The 16,680-nt window shown below is 31.8% G+C and overlaps 1 protein-coding gene across 1 annotated transcript; it reads right to left on the bottom strand.

Moving 5' to 3' along the window:
* Positions 1-12,186: 12,186 nt before the first annotated feature.
* Positions 12,187-13,668, bottom strand: LOC120129029 (cyclin-dependent kinases regulatory subunit 1-like). The gene is made up of 3 exons (XM_039146632.1): positions 13,535-13,668; positions 13,356-13,416; positions 12,187-12,458 (listed from the first exon to the last, which is right to left on the bottom strand). The coding sequence occupies exons 1-3, from the start codon at positions 13,585-13,587 to the stop codon at positions 12,306-12,308; spliced, it is 267 nt and encodes an 88-aa protein (XP_039002563.1). The 5' UTR covers positions 13,588-13,668; the 3' UTR covers positions 12,187-12,305.
* Between the last annotated feature and the right edge of the window lie 3,012 nt (positions 13,669-16,680).

Raw genomic sequence — 16,680 nt, 5'->3', positions numbered from 1 at the left:
ACATGGTTTAATTCTTTGATTTGTTTTTTCTGTTTTTTTAACGTATATGTATATAGTTTTTCTTATGATTAATTATTGGAGTATAATAAACGTTTTATGGCTTATATATATATATATTGATGGTATTAATTATAAATGGTAAATACGTATATAAAAGATGGAAACCTTTTTGCTTATGTTATCAATTACATTACCATAGGTATAATTAATACGTTCGAACTTCAAAATTGGAAATCATCAAATTAAAACGTGAATTGGGCTTCAGATTTCAGTGCATAAAACGTGAATTGAGCTATGGCTAAAATGCACATAAAACGTGAATTGGGCTAAACGTGAATTGTCTTCCGTAAAACATAAAATAAATTAAAAAAATAATTAAATTAAGTGGAATACCCGCGGAGCTCGCGTAGTCCGCGGGCTTTAGCCCATATACCTAGCTCTACGAGAGAGGCATAAAAGCAAAATACTTTAATACTTTGTTTGGGGGGTTGCACGTTAAAAGCATGCGATGGTGCACGCATTTACTCCGTGTCTTCCTAAAGCAAATTACTTTTATATTTCAAAGAGAAAAAATATTACGAGAGAGGCATAAAAGCAAAATACTTAGTTTGTTTTCAGGGTTATTATATGTAGTTGTACTTGGGCAAAAATGTCAGAATAATGCATGTGGGGAATATTTTTTCCCAAAATAATCCCCTTTGCCTATTATTTCTTCAAATGTGGTGAAAGCTACGGTGAAATATGCATAACTTGGGATCTCTCGATGTCTTCAAGCTTAATTTTCACATGTCGAATGGAAATGATAAAACCATCTGAAAATCTCGGCGTCTTCAGCTGTGCAGAAACTCTAGTGCTGCTGTATGTGGGGGGCCAGGACGTGAGCTGGTGGTGCAGTAAATTTCTCTGCATGAGGCGCAGGCGTGGGAAATCACGGCGTCTTCAGCTTGCATGGAATCTCTACATGCTGCTACTGGGATTTCTCGACGTCTTCTTCAGGCATGGGATGGGGGGGGGAGGGGGCGAGACATATGCATACGTTGGGATAGATCTAATAATTAGACTACTTGCATTTCATTGCTTGCGTGAGTCGGTTTTAATTTACAAAAGCAAATCGGCAAAATAGTGAGGATTGTCAACAATTTTTTTCCATTACTTTCAATTGGAGCTGCTGCTTTGCTTGAAGTGGGTTTTCAATGATATTTTTTCGAGTTTTGGTTTAACGTTGTTCAAAAACATGTAAGTTCTCTCTCATTTCCCATGTGAACTCCGTTTATTTTTTTCCAACATATTAAGTTATATTTGAGTGTAATATTATAATTGGAATATTTATTTTTTTCTAGATTTGTTGAAACATGGCAGAATAAAATATTCTTTTGAGGCTAGATGGTCGACACATTTCAAGTCATTTGGGAGCAATGTATTATGATCAAATAATATTTTTTATTTGAGAATGGTGAATTAATTCTAATTACATGGATTAACAAATTTCAGGATGAGAAACAACGAGTCCTTCATTGTCGACTTATCGATTGTGAGATGTCAGATCAACATATTGTCGATAATTTAAAAATGGTCGGCTTTTATGATGTCGCTTTTGTAAGAGAATTTAGGTTGGTCCTCGGTTTGATCAATGCATTAATTGAACGGTGGAGACCAGAAACTCATATTTTTTAGCTTCCGTGTGGTGAATGTATGATCACTTTGGAGGATATGGCTTTACAACTCGAGGTTCCAACAAATGGAATGGCAGTGGTGGGAAATATTGATCTTGATGTGTTTGCAATATGTGAGCAGTACCTTGGGAAGGTACCACAAAAAGAATTAACAAAAGGGTCACGGGTGAGATTATCCTGGTTGGTAAATGAGTTTAAGCTCGATCCTCATTGTAGTGAGCAAGACATTATATATGCAACTCGAGCATATATATTACGATTGATCAGGGAAATCTTGATGCCGGATAAATCCAGTAATCTTGTCCATATACAATATCTCCCGTTTTTGGGTAACTTCTTTATTACCCATCAATATAGTTGGGGATCGATAATATTTGTGTGACAAATCAGGTAACTCATTGTATGATGTATCCCAAACACCATATATCAACCTCCTTGCCTTCTCATTCGTATGCCAAACGGATTTGTATTTTACATTGTATCCGAACTGGTCTCAAATAGATGCAGCTAACACCGAGCAAGGGATCCTTGGATTTTGTTCAACCAAAACCTTCACATATTGACATATTACATCAGAGTCCAGTAGTCAGTGGTCTTATTCGATAGAGTTTTGCAAACATGTGTGTGGACCATTGTACCTTGTGATGACCCAAGCATCTTGCCTCTGTATTTTGGACACTTTGATCAGTCACTTACACTCAGGCTCATATTTAACACACTCGGGCTCTTATGCAATACTCTTTAGTCGCTAGTGTAGCTTTTTTTCCCTCTGTATTGCTTCCCAACTGATAATTCACCAGAGTTATCGGATGATTCAATCATGTAGCCTGAAGTTAAATGTGGCATCTCCGGGAATTTAGGTTCCCTCATTGCTTTATAATCAATCTCCTGCATGTGAGGGTTAGGTTGATACGGTGTCGGATAATTGATATCAGCTTCATCACCATCAAACATGGCGTCATCCTCAGCCAAAAGAGGTTCCTCAGTTTCTTCATCTTCACTGGAATCTTCAAGTATTTCTTCCCAGCAGTTTTCAGCGTCATACTCTGCTGCTCCAGATGTTCCACCAACATCATTTGCACTTTCCAACATCTCCACAAAGTTGTTCATCTACCTGTATGTCGGGTTATCGAAATGACTCTCGAAACCCATTTGAGATGAAGTTCCAACCGCATTTCTTGATGACTCAGGCATATTAGATATATTACACAACTCAACAAATAACTCAATAATTGGAATATTTGTTGAGTCGTGTAATTCAACCACATCTATAATATCATCATCTTCTTGAAGTAGTGCTGCAACATACCTGACCGGATTGGGACATACCATAAATCTGTACCTCAAAGCATCAACTTTAGTACGAATTTTTCTTTCTATCCTCTCATTCATCTCTACAAATGTGATGTCCCTTTTAAACATCATATTTATAGATGTTTCATACTGAAAAATAACTCCGACCTCATTTTTTATCATATGTCCATTGTAATGACAATTGTGAAAAAGTTGTTGCTCATTTTTCTACACGTAAAAATATAAATATTCAGAATAAATTACATTCATAATTATAATGAAAATTATTTATTTACAAAATTATAAATAATAAATGTAAATATGTTAACAAAATTTTAAAAAAATAATGTTTAAATACTATTATTACATTATATTAATATTAATGATTAAATTTATTACTTCATATTTTTTTATAACATCTAATTATTACTTCGAATTAATTACTCATTAATTCATTATATTTTCCTCTGCAACCACCAACTTACTCGAGATGTTAGTGGATAATTAATAACCACCAACCACTAACCTACTCGAGTAATTAAAAGATAATTATTAACCACCAACCACCAACCTATTGATATTATTAACAGATAATTAATGCTTCAATCTATTTATTTATTTTATTCATAGGAATTAATGAGAACAAATATACGAAAATTTTAAATTATTATTTTTAAAATATTAATCAAACTTAAATTTTAAAATTTTAAATTAACAATAATACTCAAATATATGATTAAGTTTGTGAAGCTAGAAAATAGAATTTGCTACCGAAATTTCAGTAAAAAGAGCCACAGAAGCACTAGATATAAAACTTATAACAGATATGATTGTCAAACCTGCAACATCGGGAAAAAACAATGCAAAGAAATAAAACAACTATAAAAACATTGAATTTTTAACAAATATATACACAACAAAGGTAAATATAAAATTTAAAATAAAAATAATAGAACAATAAAATTTACATAATACTTACCAAATATTCGAATTATTTCCTCTTCTGTTCGAACTTTTTTATCTCTTTTTTCCCTACTCTCTCTCGGCCATGCAAGCTTTCTTCCTTTCTTTTCTAACTCTACCATTCTTCTCCCCCGAACTCCCAACACCCCATATTTATAAACCATATCGATTTGAATTATTGGTGCACAATAATTCAAAATTATTTCCCGCACCAACACATGCATTATTTCGGTTGTTGCAAGGCACAGACACAGAGATTCCCGCGCCATGCAGCAGCAGCTCCCACGCAGAGATTCCTCACGTTCCCGGCCCCCACAGCTGAAGACATATAGAAATCCATTTCCATTAGGAATTTCAACCCTAAAGACGTCGAATTTCCAACAAGGGAATTCCAACCCTAAATGCATAGTTCCCTTAAAGACGCTAGGATTTCCAATAAGGGAATTCCAACCCTAAATGCATGGTTCCCTTGAAGATGCCATGATTTCCAACAAGGTAATTCCAACCCTAAAGACGCCGAGATTTCCAACTGATTTCTAAAGGTTGGTTGCATGGTTCCCTTGAAGACGCCGAGAGATCCAATAAAGCCATGCAACACTGTAGATTTAACTCCATTTGGGGAAATAATAATGAAAGTGGATTATTTGGGGGGATCCCCATGCATTATTCCGACCATTTTATCAATTTTAATGTCTATTTTGTAACTTTTAAAAATTTAATGATAAACAAAATCAATTTAAATTTTTGTGTGACTATTTATGAATTTTACTTTATTTTATATTAGTGATGCATTTTAGTACATGTCACTAGTGGTGCATTTCAATGAATGTCACTCATTGTAGACTCATCCGTTTCTTGGTTGTTACTGACCAAACAAGACCGAGTTGTTCGTTTGGCTGGTTGGCTTCCCTTGTATACTTCTTTTTTTCTATTATTTTGATGGCTTAATGCAAAATAAGTGTTTCAATTATACCATAAATTGATTTTATTGGTGCTTGGAATTCTTTTTTTTAAAAATAAGTGCTTAGCGTTTTCTCCGTTATATTTTAGGTGTCTATCGTTAAAAAACCGTTAAGAGATATATGTCTCATTTATATCATTTGATCTTTTTAAAGATAAAATATTATTTAAAAATTTAAACTTGTCACGTGTCATTTAACGGATTTTTTTAATAGTGTATATGTGAAACTGTAACGGAAAAAATATTATGCAATTACTTCTAACGAAAAATTCTTTAAACACCAAAAATTAATTTTGAGTTAGTTTACACACTTATTTTTTTATATTAAGCATATTTTGATTGGTTGAGAGTGAACCATCAGCTTTTGGGATGGGAACTCATAACAGCGTTAATAATATCCTTTTTACTTTACAATTATCTTAACTGTCACATTTCTGACAACCCCGATGATCACCTCCAAACTAAACCCCACAGGCATCTTATCCTACACATGTGGTTCAAATCTTAATATATATTTGGGTCAACTACCCTTCTAGTATCACAATTATTACTTTTATTCTGTTTTAATTATCTAACTACTATATTTTTTAAAATGATATTTAGGGTGTAAACAAGCCGAGTCAAGCTCAAGTATAATTGAGCTGGACTCGATTTGAAAAGTGTAAATCTATGCTTGACTAGACTCAAAAACTCATGAGCTTAAAATTTTCAAGCTCGACTTGAACTCGAAATAAAAAAATTGAAATTCTACTTGACTTGAAAGCTCACGAGCTTAAAGCTATCAAGCTCGAACCTAAACCTTACGAACATGAAAGTCTTATATTGTATTTTTAAAAAAAAACATGTTAATATTATTAATAATTTAATTTAAAAATATAGAAACTTAATATATTATTCTTTCAAGTTGTTCATGAGCTTTTTCGAGTTTGGTAGTAGATAGTTCGCTTCAGCTGGTTAAAAATTTGAGCAGGTTTAAGCTTGAGTTGAGTATATTCAATTCGAGAGTTGACTGAGCTTTGGCCAAGTCAATTCCGAGTAACTCGTGATCTGTCTCCTCTCATTTATAGTCCGAATCATATCTAATGTAACGTCTTAGTTTTATTTTGACCACTCGTCGTCAAAAAAATTAATAAAACTATTGACAGGGCATTTTAAAAAAAATCAATGATAATGTGATATCACATTATGATGACATGTTAGCATCACTATTAATTTTTTAACGGTGAGTGGTCAAATAAAATCAAAACGTAAAATTAAATATAATTTTAAAACAAAAAATAATCGAATGACCAAACCATAACAAAAATAACAGTTAGGCATACTAAAGGTATAATTTACCCTATATATTTTCGTGTATATATAAGCCAAAAATAGAAGGTTGATGTCATCTGAAAAGTCCCATGATTTTCATCATGTTGATGAATATAGTACAATATTGCTAGCTACTTTCATCTGTTTAAACTTCACTCAAAAGCATTCCCCATAATATACTTGGTGGGTTTGGCGTTTAGGGTATTGTGGAAGTCACCTCTTCTTTCCCATATCTAACACTATTTATTATAGTGTTGTTGGAACTCACACGCCTTCAATTACATCCCATTCTAATTATTCGACTCGATCCAAATTCAATAAGTTCTCACTTGGCTCGAGTTTTTTAGGAAAAAATTTGTACTCGATCTGACTCAAAAATCAAATTTATCAACTTGATCCAATCAAAATATATATAGTTTATTTTTATTAGATAAAATAAGGATTTAATTGAAAATATTATATATAGGAGTATTGTTACAATTATATAAGAGATAATTTTAATATTATATCGAGTTAGGTCATATAAAGATTTTTTTACTATAAATTAGAATCCATTTCGATCCCCATCATTCAAAAATTTGACAACCAGACTTGAATCTATTTTTTAAAATAAAAAAAAAGTTGATATGATCTGATTATATCGAAATCTATGAAACTCGAATCAGGTGTACATCCCTATTTACACCATCGATGTTAGAAAATTTAATCATCTTGGTGTTGTGGTAGAGACATTTCAAGCATGGGAGTGAGAATTTAGCTTCTTCTAATTTGGAATCATAGTACTAAAGTGATGAACCGGATTGCATGATAGAGGTTTTACTTATGCATGCCTCGCTTGTATTTTCTCGTCAAACCAATAACTACAGTCACATGCTTAGAGAATCACCACCATCACAATAAAGATCATACGACAGTCCTTCTAGGATGGATCATGGGACCGACAGAGTCTATCACCTCTTAAAAATTTTAAAGTTATATATATATTAAATAATTTTTATTAAAAAATTATTTTTATCATCCCTAAACTTTTAATAAAATTCAACTCTTTTAAAATTTTATAAATTCTTTCCATAACATAAAATTATACGTCATGAAGAGTATAATTGTCATATCACATAGGCTCTACTCTCAATTAGCTGCTATGTAGCCCAACCAAGGTTAGTACATAAAATAGAATTTTTTTTTTGTACAATAGGACAAACAGTTTTATTAATTATAGAAGTTTATTTTGAGATTTACAAAATTTGTTACAGTGTTCACTCATTAGGTTGAGGTGATAAAATTGACCGAATAATATTTTTTATTCAAACTCATCACATCGAGGTGATGAGTTTCAATAAAATATAATTTATTATAAAATTTTATTAAGTCGACATAACGAGTTTTAAATCACTATAACAAATATCATAGATCCCTAAATAAATTATTTTATACTGTATTGAGTTAAATAATTAGCCCATCTATAGTATTGGGCTGAATCCCCCCCAAAATAGAAATCTCTTCATTTGTCTTTAAAATAGGATTTGGCCACGATCGAACTCACACCAAAGATATCGTCAATATAAAACGTTCTTTTCTTCGAGATTGGACCATTCTCTTCTTTCCCAGGAACGATTAACATTCAGTCTTTTCTCCATAACTTTTGATATCATTGCATGATGTGAACCCGTCTTAAACTACCAAACAACTAATTTCTTATCAACAAATATATAAATATATTATCAATGCATTGAATAAGATTTAAGTATATAACGAAATAAACTCATCAAGCGGTCTATGTGGTTATTAAGAATGTTATTCTCTCTAGAGATTTTAGGTTCGGGTATTCTATATTTATAAAATGTGTATGTGTTATCAATGACCTAAAAAAATATGAATAAATATTATATTATAATCATCTTAAATTATTAAAAAAAACATCTAAAGAATCCAAAAATATGAAATAATGTCATTCGTTTAGTGCCAAAGCAAAATATTTATGTCTCGACTTGGCTAATCCCATAATTTATTTATGAAAGACCAATTCTAGAGTCTACTTAATTTAGGGTTCTCTTATATGAATTATTTTGATACCTTCCTGTTAGGGGTGTACAAAAAATCCGAATATCCGATTTTGCAAAAAAAAATATCCGAAACCGGATTTGGGAAAAACCGGTTTTTTTTAACCGGATCAGATTTTTTTAAACCGGTTATTTTAACCGGTTTGGAGAAAAAAACCCAGACCGGTTTTTTTACCGGATAAAAAACCGGTTTGAAAAAAACCGGTTAAAAAACCGGTTTTTATCCGGAAAAAAACCGGTCTGGGTTTAAAAAACTAGCCGTTAATATAGCCGTTTGTGACCGTTTTTTTCTTTAAAAAATTACCATTTTACCACCCTAAACATGTATAAATAGGTTGGGAATGTATTTGGTTGATTACAACTTTCTCAAATCTTATTACACAACACTTAAACATCTCTCAAATCTTAGTTTTATAATTTTTTGTTCATCGTGAGTAACACTGCTGAATCTTCCGTCGGGGGGAAACCTTGAAGTCGTGAGAGTGATCGAACACACTCGAAACAAAGATATTTGGGATCACTACGATTTATGTGAGATGTCAAATGGCTCGAGGAGGGCGCGTTGTAAACTTTGTCTAAAGTTTCTTGCATCGGAAGGAAACACAACGTTGAAGAACCATTTGACAAAATCATGCAAGGCACTTCGCTCATGATCGGATCCTAGTCAATCGAATCTTATACCGCAATGTGGTGTTTTTGTTTACGACAACGAAAAATTACGAAAAGCGTTTACAAAGTTCGTGATTACAAAAGCATTGCCGTTCGACCACTTTGATGATGAAGATTTCACGACAACAATTCAACAACTAATGCAACCACGTTATACTCAAGTAAGTCGTACTACCCTTAGAAGAGATGCTATAAAAATGTGGCGTACGGCGAGGGAAAAAATGATTTTAGGATTCCAAGAACACCGTTATGGTGTGTCACTTACATGTGACGTTTGGAGTTCCCCTCATAATACCGGAAATTCTTTTTTAGCCGTTACGTCACATTGGTTAGATCAAGATAATTGGCAAATGATGAAAAGAACAATCGCGTTTGAATTATTCGGTGAGCTGCATACCGGTGCTAATTTATTTACACTTTTAAAACGGGTAATTTGTCTTTATAAATTAGAAAATAAAGTTTTTTCTATATCCTTTGACAATGCATCGAATAATACAAACGCGGTTCCAAGATTGAAAATATTACTTTCACCGATTTTAGACGGTGCGTTTTTTCATACCCGTTGCGTTGCACACATAATTAATTTTATCCGTGCAAGCCGATTTGGAGGTTATTGAGCCAATTAGATTAGAATTTAAACTAATGATAAAATCGATTCTTTGTAACAACAACAAAAGACTAAATGATTATAAACGATTTTGTAAGTCTGTTAATAAAAAAGCTTTGGGTCCTAATTTGGATTGTCCAACTCGTTGGAACTCAACTTGGATGATGATGCATACTGCCTTAAGGCAAAGGGAAACATTGCAAACATTTCACGATCGGCTTTTCGAGAGGGGTTATGTCTCAAACATTTATCCGAATTCGAGTTGGGAAACTATAGCCAAAATAACCGATTTGCTTGAGGTTTTTAAAAATGCAATAACTTTTTTATCCGGTGTTTATTATCCTACTAGCCCGTTGGTTCTTAATCAAATATTTTTATTGGCTACCTGACTAAATGACTTTGAATTTGAAACCGAAGTTTTTCAAGAAATTGGCTTTGCAATGAAGGAAAAACTTTTAAAATATTTTAAGGAGATTCCCCCCATTTTTACTTGTGCCGCCGCGTTAAACCCAACGTTAAATGTTGGTGGGGTTGAAACACTAATTGAACAAATTACGTTTGCTTTTAATCTAACCGATGATGAACCCAACTTTGTCCAAAACCAAATAAATTATTTTAACAAATGTTTTCGAGACATGTTTGCAATTTATTTAACTAAATACGGATCAAGTAGTGTAATACACGATCAAATGAGAATGAATGCGGAATCATCTAGTAGACGTCCAAGTAACATAAATTTGAATCTTTTTAACACTCTTGTAAATTCCCAATCCAAACGATCACGTACTACCACCCCAAGTAGCGAGTTGGGAAATTACATGTCATGCGATTTTCTATCAAAAATGACATTTGAAAGTTTGGATATTTTGGCTTGGTGGAAAGAAAAGAAAGCACAATTTCCGATTCTAGCCGCCATGGCCCGTGATTTACTAACCGTCCAAGCTTCTACAGTAGCTTTGGAATCTGCTTTTTCTGTTAGTGGCAGGGTTATATCACAACGGAGATCAAGACTAAGTCCCGAGTCGATGGAAGTATGCATTTGTTTAAAGGATTATTTGGATGGAGCGGCTCGTAAGCAACATATCACCACCCTAGAAGATGCAATTGATGCCGATTTGGAAGCAAACTTACACATTGAAGAAGTCGAACTTGGAATATCCCCTCCAAACGAAGAAGGCGAAGATGATGAAGAAGAGATGGTAAAGTAGTTTATTTTATAACTTTATTTCAATTATCGTAAACTTTGTTTCAATTATCGAACTTGAAGTTTTTAAGTATTTGAATTTATCGAACTTGGAAGTTTTTAAGTATTTGAATTTATCAAACTTGGAAATATTTAAGTATTTCAATTATGTTGAGTTAATTAAGTATTTCAATTAAGTATTTGAATTTATCGAACTTAAGGTTTGATGCTTTCTCTTTGATTCTTTCTTAATTCTAGTTACTTGATGTTTCTTGTCTTTGATTAATGGCTTCTAAACTTGTTTAAATACACCTTGAATCACTTCTGAACGTTAGTGATAATTAATGAAGATAATATAGCCGTTTAAGTGTGAAAATATTTAATAAAAATGCTTGGAGCGTGGGGGAATCGGTACCCTCTCATAGGAAATCGGTTTCCTCACATAAGGAATCAGTTTCCTCTCATAGGGAATCGGTTCCCTAAGTGTAAAATTCAAATATTTCGACCGTTGAATAGGGGGGAATCGGTTCCCTCCGAGCATTCTGGAAATCTCGGAGCCAAACCATTCAGTGAGGAATCGGTACCCCTTGGGGGGAATCGGTTCCCTATGAGCAATCTGGAATATTAAAATCGGTTTTTTTTATAACCGGGTTTTTAAAAAAACCGGTTTTTTTAAAACCGAAACCGATTACACCGGTTAGGATATCCGGCCCTCCAAACCGATTAGAAACCGAACCAGTTATTTTATAAACCGATTTTTTTTCTATGGGAAAAAACCGGATCGAATAAAAACCGTTCCGGATCGGATTAAAATCCGAATTATGTGCAACCCTACTTCCTGCTACACCAATATAATAGAGACAAATCAAGTGATAAGTAGTTTAATATCAATTAAGCAAAATCTCGAATTCGAGTAATTGTGTGTGCAAAAAAATCCCTTTAGGAGACTCGTTCACCAAAATCAAGTGTGCGACATAGGTAAGTCCAGATTAGTCAAGGTAAAACTTTAAAACCGGGAAAGCAAACAAAAAAATATAGTAGGGACAAACCAAAAGGAGACAAGCGGACAGAACAGAAACGATTACTCTCTGAATATTTCAAATTAACATACATCTTTAGCGATGAAGACTTGTTGAACCTTCTGATCATCCTAGGAAGAAGAATGGAATGGGAAGTGAAATGGGAGGTGGAGTTTTAATAATTTGGCGAATTTCTTTTACCTGGGGATTGAGTTTTCGAGGGTTTTGCCTGAAAATGAGGTGTGGAAGTAGAAGAAGATGGGATTGGGAGAGGATATGTTGAGGATTACGGATCAAGAATAGGCAACAACAAAAGGAGCACAGGAGTGCACATTGAGATGGAATTAAAGAAATCGATCAAAATCCTAGAAATAAATGTTCCATCCATGTCATCTAAAGCATCTTAATTTTATATCTAAAGATGCAGAGTACCACTGACATTACATTATCAAGAATGTAAGAAGCAAGCAAAACCTAAACCCGGAATTCTCCACAATAGAGAACTACAATAGAAAACAATCCATGTTTTCATACCATTTTGTGAATATACTGCAAAGCTAATGTAGTTACTTGGCAACCATATTTTGCTGAGCCAGATTCTCCTGCTGCTGTTGATAGTTAAGAGGCCTCCTGAAAAGCATAATGTGTGGTTCAGGACGATGAACAGCATAATGGACCCAGCCACGACTCTGTTGTACTCCAATTGCACGCCATTCATTCTACAAAGAAGCATGGCAGAATGAGCCAAAATCTAATGGAGATAACAGAACCGATGCAAGTTGCTTCAAGCCAATAGAAATAATGTAAAAAAGACCCCAAAACCTTTTTTAATAGTTTGGGGTGATTATAATTTATAAAGTAATGGTTGTAACCTATTAACAACATGCACACAATCAGATGTCATTCCTTAAATCCAAGATAGGGAGATCAACATTCTCTTTTATCTGTGAGAGGAGTATCTAATGTTTTAAATTAAACAAATGACATTTAACATCATACTTTACTCATTCAAATCAATTCAAAACCATAAGATTTTTTTTAATAATTTGGGTTGATTATAATTTATAAAGTAATATATGTAAAGTATTAAGAACGCACACACATCGAGATGTCGTTGTTCAAATTCAAGATTTCCTGGGAGATCGACATTCCCTTTTATCAGTGAGAGAAGTATCTAATGTTTTAAATTAAACAAATGACATTTAACATCATAGTTCACCCATTCAAATCAAATTTCAGAGCTAAGCGAAGTGCTATAAATATACTCCAAAATATTCGACAAGCATCACAAAATCAAGAAATCTGAAGCTCATAACATATGAGCAAGTTTAACTAATCATGCTTTCCGTCAGCCAACATTACCCGCCTTTGCAAAATGAATTATTCTTGCTGTATGGAAAGCTCGTTATTTTCATTTCATTTTACATCACTGACGAGCAATCAAATCAGATCTGATAATTATGATGAAAAAAAATTTGTTATTTTCATCTCAGAATTCATAGGAATTATTAAATTAAACAAGTGCCGAATTCAATTTGTAAAACTAATCAAAAGGAAACTGAATAATAATAATAAAAAGCGCATTTCAGTAAAACCCTAAGAAACAGCAAACATACTTCAGAAAGGAGCCGATTCTTGGGGAGAAGTTTGGCTACTTCAGGAGGAAGAACGACATGCCTGTACGATTACCGACACAAAAGAAAATTGAAAAACAAGTATGAAATCGGAATTAAATTTCCAAAAATTGAAATCCATAACCTAACGTTCTGAAAACAGGGAAAATGAAATCCACCACCTATATTCATAAGTATCATCGAAGTATTTCTCAGAGTATTGGATTTGACCCATTTTCTTCGATTTTCTCAGGGAAAATGAAATCCACTGCCTTAAGAGGGATTGAAATGAAGAATGAGAAAAGATTTGACTGGGAATTTGTGATTTATTGAAAGAAAAGAAAATGAGGTAAACCAAATTTACTTGTGGAATTTATATTTCTTGAAAGAAAAGAAAAGAAATTTGAATTTCAAATTTTAAACTTTAAATTTCTCCCGCTTTTTGGATTGAATCGTTCGGGTGTCAAGAATAATAATAATTGGGTTTAATGGTCTTTAGCCACTTGAGTTATATATTATTACTGTTATGGTATTTAAATATTTTTTAAATTCATTTTGGTCCATGAACTTTCTCATTGTGATGCATGTTATCTCAATTTTCAATATGTTTTCCTGTTGCAAAAGATCTATATTATTTTAAATTGAAAAAAACAAAACTTAAATTTCAAAATTTCCACACTTTTTTGGTTAACAAAATGAGAATTTTTTATAAAACCCTACTCTACCTCGTCGCAAAGAATTTTAGGTTTTTTCCACCCCGATTTTTAGATTAAAAATTTGATGTCAATTCGATCCGAATATATTGATATTTTAAAATAATATATATAATATATTACTATATTTATAATTATAGATTATATTTTAAATGATTAAATTAATATATTTTATATTTTTTAATATTTAAATAATATATGTTAATAATATAAAAATAAAATTTTTTAAAATATTAAATATATATATATATATATATAAAAGTAAAAAGTAATCAGATCTGGTTGTGTCGATGATTTTTCACTTTAAATTCGGCCTCATCCCACCTTGAACTTTCAAAAAAGAAAAACCGCCCTTACATGGTCGAATCTGATTGAGAGTCGTTGGGTTCCGATTTTCCAACCATCCCTAGTTCATGTTTATCTTTTTCCCATCATGATTACATTCCATGTCATGTATTGCATCAATGCAACAATCATAAACATTCACCATTACACTTCCATTAGCTTTCTAAAAGGTCAATAACAGTCAAAGAATCATCAAAGACGCAACAAACTCGCACATTAGCACATCTCTCCCTTAACCAAAAATCTTAACTAGTTTTAGACATATTTGTATTCCAGTGATAATTTATTGAGTTTGATCGATAAATCCAAACCTAAACATATCTAGTAATTGTAGAGGCGGATACAAAAATATTTTTCAACGATAGACACATATATTTTAACAACATAAATTTTTTAAATGAGATGAGTACAAATAAAATTTCAAGGCATGCACCGTCCGTAAAGTAAGTAACTAATTGAAGAAAACTTAGATTTCAGGTGTACACGAAAAATTTCAGGACGAGCACCATCAATAAAATAAGTAACTAATAAAAGAAAATATCTAAATTACTGTTAACATCTAAAGACTAAAAATTTATTTTTAAAATTTGTTCAATAACCTTTTGAAAGACTCTCCCTTAAAGAAGCGTATTTGCTGCATATCACATGAAGTATGAATATAATTTATATTTAGGTAAATTACATGATTAATTACTTTTGTTTAAGTTTTGTATATTTTTTCTCAATTAATTCAAAAAATATAATATTTATTCACTTTTTTTTATTTCATTAAGATATGTTCATGTTCGTTTTTATTTAATTAAGATGTAATCACTTAATTATCGACTTTTAAATATTTAGTCACAAAAAATTTAAGTGCAAGTAGTAAAGAAGCTAAATAAAAGTGATCATGCCTTAATTAAATAAAGGCGAGAGTGATCAAATATTAGAATTAGTGAGAAAGAAGTGTAAAAAAAATGATCGATCATGTAATTTATCTTTTATATTTTGTATGTAACATGCAACGTAGCGGTTCTTTAAGAAAAAACATTTCAAAAGACACTTTCATCTTAAGTGACACATATATAGAAAAATAAAGTAAAAGTGCAATAAGTATGCATATAATTGTACTAAGCAAAACCTAGTGGCATTACAGGATATGACGATTTTATCCACTTCAGACTGTTACATAAGCATCAATGATCAAAATATAAATAACGATGATAGTTTGATCAATTTTATATAATAGTAAAAATATTAAAATAGAAACTTTAGGACCAAATAGATTATTTTGAAGTTATAAAATATTTCTTTGTTTTAACTTTTAATTATTTAATGTTTTAAAATACTTTAGCAATTTTTTTTGATTTTTTTAATGTTTTTAAAGTTTGTTAAATCCTTAAGATTAGAAAAAAAATTAATACAACAACAACAACAACAAAACCCAATTCTCATATGTATGGGGTAAGAGGGAGGTAGGGTAGTAGGCTGCCCCAACGCCAGGTTGAGAATAGCTTCCGTGGTAGACCTTCGGCAGTCAGAAAATTAAAAATATAGATAAAATGCAATGCATGTATAAATAATTACATAAATACATAGCTAAACAATATTCATATACAGTCATTAATATCATATGTGCTTCTGTAATGGGGAGTAATCCATGCAAAATAATCCCTGCAAAAGAATCTCTGCATATAGACAGAAACATAAGACCCGACTAAATTTAACAGAGGAAACATGACGAGAATGATACACAAAAGTCAACGATAGCAAGTCCAGTTCTAATCTTTCATAAATACCAATAACAGAAAAGTATAAGAAGTAAAAGTCATGGATATTACTACAAATGCATTAAAAGAAGACAGAGATGATACACCCTATAAATAGAAAAAAATTTAATAGATTTGTATAAATATGGAGGGTTGAACTTGTAGTCTGATGGCTGAATTGATATAATTTATAAATATGGAAGTTAAATTTATTAACGTTAGTATCTAATTGATAAGATTTAGAAGTGTTGAGAATTAAATATAAAATTATACCAATTTGAAAGTGACACTTCAAATCCTCCATTATTATTTTAACAGATAATGACTAAACTGCAACTAAACTATAATATTAATGATTAAATTTGTAAGATTTTTCAATTAAATGATTAAAATAAAACACAATAAATTGAAGACTAATATTGAACATACTCATTATTTTGGGGAAATGACAGTCTTAATATATTATTAATAAAAGACGTTATCGGTTTTATTATTATTTAAATAATAAAACCGATAAAAATT

The sequence above is a fragment of the Hibiscus syriacus genome, unplaced genomic scaffold (assembly GCF_006381635.1).
Source record: "Hibiscus syriacus cultivar Baekdansim isolate YM2019G1 unplaced genomic scaffold, ASM638163v2 tig00001644_pilon, whole genome shotgun sequence".
NCBI classification, from domain to species: Eukaryota; Viridiplantae; Streptophyta; class Magnoliopsida; order Malvales; family Malvaceae; genus Hibiscus; species Hibiscus syriacus.
This window is presented reverse-complemented; position numbering and strand designations above follow the sequence as displayed.

Bases quoted from the DNA above. Each gene is read 5' to 3' on its own strand.
- LOC120129029 (XM_039146632.1), bottom strand. From the start codon at position 13,587: ATGGGTCAAATCCAATACTCTGAGAAATACTTCGATGATACTTATGAA. The intron at 13,417-13,534 runs GTGGTGGATTTC...GTAATCGTACAG, and splicing joins GATGATACTTATGAATATAG to GCATGTCGTTCTTCCTCCTG. The intron at 12,459-13,355 runs GTATGTTTGCTG...GCTTCTTTGTAG, and splicing joins AGAATCGGCTCCTTTCTGAA to AATGAATGGCGTGCAATTGG.